Raw genomic sequence first — 2,500 nt, forward strand, 5'->3', positions numbered from 1 at the left:
CATCCATGTTAGTGGTCTCTCACTCATTATCTCACTCCTTATCTCACTCCTTATCCCGCTCTCTCTTCCATCGTCCTCATCCGATTGGTCAGTGGGCTCTCACTCCTTATCTCACTCTTTCTCTAATAAATTCCCTCACTCTCTTCCTTTATCCTCATACTCCATGTGAGTGGGATCTCACTCCTTCTCACTCTTCTCACTCTATCTTCCTTCGTCCTCATCCTCAAGGTCAGTGGGCTCTCAGACTCCTTCTCTCACCCTTCTCTCACTCTTCTCTCACTCCTTCTCTCACTCCTTCCCACTCTCCTTCTCTCACCCTTCTCTCACTCTTCTCTCACCCTTCTCTCACTCCTTCCCACTCTCCTTCTCTCACCCTTCTCTCACTCCTTCCCACTCTTCTCTCACTCCTTCCCACTCTTCTCTCACTCCTTCCCACTCTCCTTCTCTCACCCTTCTCCCACTCCTTCCCATTCTCCTTCTCTCACCCTTCTCTCACTCCTTCTCTCACCCTTCTCTCACTCCTTCTCTCACCCTTCTCTCTGGATCTGTACTGAACATTTCTGTATTATTACAATTCTATGATATTATATTAGGACTATATAAACAGGACTGTTTTATCTGTGTCCTTAGTAGTGATCTTCTAATAAACCCAACAGTGCATAGTGAGTGATGAAATCTGGCGTGCAATTTTATTTATTATTAACAAATGTATGTATGAAATAATGAACTATGAGGCCTATGAAAATATCGCCATGGTAACAGATGATATGGCACTTAATGTACGCACTCATTGTATGTCGTACGTCATCAGTGCTAGTACTTATCCTAGCTATCTTTCTCGTATACAGGGAATGGGTTAACCCTTTTTATCGTTAGTGCTTGGCACATGGTTTTATTAACTTCCTAACTCTACCGACAGCAGTATATTGTTGTTTCTCTGTCTTCTGATAATTGTACTTATGTAGGTCACTTTGAATAAAAGCAACTTACAAAAAAACAACAAAGCATGTGCAAAAGGCCCTGAATGTAAAAGCTGTGCATGGATCAAGGTGGCTGATGAGCTCGCCGCTGTCCCGACAGGGGAAGGTGGAGGTGGAGGCCGGGAAGGAGGGCATGAAGTTTGAAGCGGGCGCCTTCTCGTCCTACGGGATGATGGCTCTGACCGCCTCACCAGGTAACTCCTCCTCCTCCTCCTCCTCCTCCTCCTCCTCATCATCATCATCATCATCATCACACTCAGATCTGTTAACTCCTTTATTTAATAAAACCATCGTCAGTCCTGATGGTCCTGAGAGGGAGAGAGAGAGAGGGGGGGGGAGAGGGGAGAGAGAGAGCGAGGGGGGGAGAGAGAGGGGGGGGAGGGAGAGGGGGGAGGGAAAGAGGGAGAGAGAGGGGGGGGAGAGAGAGAGAGAGAGAGAGAGAGAGGGGAGGGAGGGAGGGAGAGGGATAGAGAGAGGAGAGAGAGTGGGGGACAGAGAGAGGGGGGGAGAGAGGGGGGGAGTGAGTGAGAGAAAGAGAGAGACAGAGAGAGGGGGGGAGCAGGAGAGAGAGAGAGGGGGGAGAGAGAGAGGGGGGAGGGAGTGAGGGAGAGAGGGGGGGAGAGAGAGAGAGACAGAGAGAGGGGGGGGAGCGGGAGAGAGAGAGAGGGGGGGAGAGAGAGAGAGTGTGACCGAGAGAGAGAGGGGAGATGTGGATAGAGAGAGCGAGAGAGATCTTCATAGTGATAGAAGTGATTCACTCTCTATTCATTCATTCTCAGCCTTCTTGGCTCATTCATAAAATAAAGCTTGGTTGGAACAGGAGACATCTGCTGGCCGGAAACAGGTTGGTCCTCGGCTGGTGCTTTCCGTCTCCTCCTTGATGTCTGGTATGGAGAGAGCTGGGATGTGATCAGTAGTCAATGTTTAATATTGTTCAGCTGTGAGCTCATAGTGACAGATTTTTCTGCTTCCTTTCTTTCTGTCTCTGTATCTTTCTCTCTCTCTTTCTTCTTTTTCCCTCAATCAATCCATCTCTATCTATCTATCTATCTATCTATCTATCTATCTATCTATCTATCTCTCTATCTCTCTATCTCTCTATCTCTCTATCTATCTATCTATCTCTCTCTCTCTCTCGCTCTCTCTCTCTCTCTCTCTCTCTCTCTCTCTCTCTATCTATCTCACACTCTCTCTCTCTCTCTCTCTCTCTCTCTCTCTCTCTCTCTCTCTCTCTCTATCTACCTTTATCTATATATTTATGTCTATCTATATCTATATATAAATGTCTTTCTCTCTGTCTATCTATATCTGTCCATCTGTCTGTCTGTCCCTCCCTGTCTGTCTTCAGTCCCTCTCTCGTTGTCCCGTACCTTTGTGGTCAGTCGCGCTGAGTCCTTAGCAGGATCTCCAGGTACAGTATGTCCTCACTGCTCTCTCCTCCGCCGCCTCCACCCTAACCTCCACCCTGACCTCCACCCTGACCTCCACCCTGACCTCCACCCTGACCTCCACCCTGCCCC

General features: G+C 48.2%; 1 protein-coding gene across 1 annotated transcript in view; it reads left to right on the forward strand.

Annotated features, from left to right (window-relative positions):
- Positions 1 to 2,500, forward strand: part of cnnm2b (cyclin and CBS domain divalent metal cation transport mediator 2b) — a gene marked incomplete at both ends in the record, with an annotated part of 18,361 nt that overhangs the window by 10,458 nt on the left and 5,403 nt on the right. Inside the window, 2 exons of the mRNA XM_079730418.1 lie at positions 1,050 to 1,174; positions 2,329 to 2,391. Coding sequence (XP_079586544.1) covers positions 1,050 to 1,174; positions 2,329 to 2,391 — 188 coding nt within the window. The remainder of the gene's footprint in view (positions 1 to 1,049; positions 1,175 to 2,328; positions 2,392 to 2,500) is intronic.

The sequence above is a fragment of the Pollachius pollachius genome (genome assembly GCF_949987615.1).
Source record: "Pollachius pollachius genome assembly, chromosome: 2".
Lineage (NCBI taxonomy): Eukaryota > Metazoa > Chordata > Actinopteri > Gadiformes > Gadidae > Pollachius > Pollachius pollachius.